The 1,970-nt window shown below is 54.7% G+C and overlaps 1 protein-coding gene across 1 annotated transcript; it reads right to left on the minus strand.

Annotated features, from left to right (window-relative positions):
* Nucleotides 1-739: 739 nt before the first annotated feature.
* Nucleotides 740-1,258, minus strand: LOC137622485 (uncharacterized). The gene has a single exon (XM_068353090.1). It carries the CDS (start codon nt 1,256-1,258, stop codon nt 740-742), a length of 519 nt encoding a protein of 172 aa, XP_068209191.1.
* Between the last annotated feature and the right edge of the window lie 712 nt (nt 1,259-1,970).

A 1,970-nucleotide genomic window follows, 5' to 3' on the forward strand; every position in this document is an offset into this window, starting at 1 on the left:
TGTGTGTGTGTGTGTGTGTGTGTGTGTGTACGTACGTGTGGTTGTCAATCTAAATATTTGGCCATCCTATTTGATGGGTTGTCCGCACTAGATCTAATTTAAAAATTTTCCCATACCCACCAGATCTATAAAACCTCCCGATTGACCCTTAATAGCATAAGCCCTCTTCAATTGTAGAAAAACATTAAAAAAAGAAGTCATTTATCATTCGTGTTAAATTATTACCAAAATCCTGACTTAATTTTCCTATTGTCCGAGCCACCAAAATAAAATTTCGGCTGAAGATTTCCATGGATTCATTAATCAGGCTGATGATAAATTTACCTCATGCCCCCCCCCTTCTCTCTCTCTCTCTCTCTCTCTCTCTCTCTCTCTCTCTCTCTCTCTCTCTCTCTCTCTCTCTCTTTCTCTCTCAAATTCTTTTCGGAGGAGAGCGTTATTATAGACATTTCTGAAGGAATTTAGTCAATGAATAGGCTGAGGATTATGGCTTCGAGGGCTGGGGAATGCGGCCATAAGGGGACTGGGGAATGTGGCCACAGGAGAACTGGGGAATGTGGCCACAGGGAGGGCTGTGGAATGTGGCCACAGGGGAGCTGTGGAATGTGGCCACAGAGGGAAGGCATAAGGATCTGGGGAATATTGCCTCATGGAGGGCTGGGGAATGTAGCCTCGATGGGCTGGGGAATGTGGCCACAAGCGGCTGGGGAATGTGACCATAATGGGGCTGGGAGGATGGCTACAGGGGGGCTGGGAATGTGGCCACAGGGGGCTGGGGAATGTGGCCAGAGGGGCTGGGGAATGTGACCACAGGGTGCCTGGGGAATGTGGCCACAAGGGCCTGGGAATGTGGCAACAGGGGGCTGGGGAAAGTGGCCACAATGGTGTTGGGATTATGGCCATAAGGGCCTGAGGAATGTGGCCACAAGGGGCTGGGGAATGTAGCCTCAGGGGGCTGGGGAATGTGGCCACAAGGGGCTGGGGAATGTGACCACAATGGGGCTGGGAGGATGGCTACAGAGGGGCTGGGAATGTGGCCACAGGGGGCTGGGGAATGTGGCCACAGGGGCTGGGGAATGGGGCCACAGGGGGACTGGGGAATGTGGCCACAGTGAGGGCTGTGGAGTGTGGCCACAGGGGAGCTGTGGAATGTGGCCACAGAGGGAAGGCATGGGGAATGTGGCCAGAAGGTTCTGAAGAACGTGGCCACATGGAGGCTGGGGCATGTGGCCACAAGGTGCCAGGGGAAGGTTGCCATAAGGATCTGGGGAATATTGCCTCATGGAGGGCTGGGGAATGTAGCCTCAGGGGGCTGGGGGATGTGGCCACAAGGGGCTGGGGAATGTGACCACAATGGGGCTGGGAGGATGGCTACAGGGGGACTGGGAATGTGGCCATAGGGGGCTGGGGAATGTGGCCAGAGGGGCTGGGGAATGTGACCACAGGGTGCCTGGGGAATGTGGCCACAAGGGCCTGGGAATGTGGCAACAGGGGGCTGGGGAAAGTGGCCAAAAGGGTGTTGGGGTTATGGCAATAAGGGCCTGAGGAATGTGGCCACAAGAGGGCTGTGGAATGTGGCCAGAGGGGCGGGGGGGGGGGGGACTGAAGAATGTTGGCACAGGGGGCTGGGGAATGTGGCCACAGGGTCTGATGAGTGTAGCCACATTGAGCCTGGAGATATGGTATCAGGGGGCTGGGGAATGTACACACAAAGGCATGTGATATGTGGCCAGAGTGGCTGGGGTATCTGGTCAGAGGGGCCTAGGGAATTGGGCCACAAGGGGGCTGCCGAATGTGACAAAAGGGGGGCTGGCGAATGTGGCGACAGGGAGGTTGGGGAAATTTGTCACAGGGGGGGGGGGGGGACTTGGGAATGTGAAGCTATTGTTTGGTAGCCATTGATTTTTACACAGTTGGAGAAAGGCCTTTAAATAGAGTGTGATAGAGGCACTACCTATATATTATGAGGT

This window comes from Palaemon carinicauda, chromosome 29 (genome assembly GCF_036898095.1).
Source record: "Palaemon carinicauda isolate YSFRI2023 chromosome 29, ASM3689809v2, whole genome shotgun sequence".
Taxonomy (NCBI): Eukaryota; Metazoa; Arthropoda; class Malacostraca; order Decapoda; family Palaemonidae; genus Palaemon; species Palaemon carinicauda.

Excerpts from the sequence above, each read along its gene's own strand:
- LOC137622485 (XM_068353090.1), bottom strand. The coding sequence starts at position 1,258 with ATGGCAACCTTCCCCTGGCACCTTGTGGCCACATGCCCCAGCCTCCAT.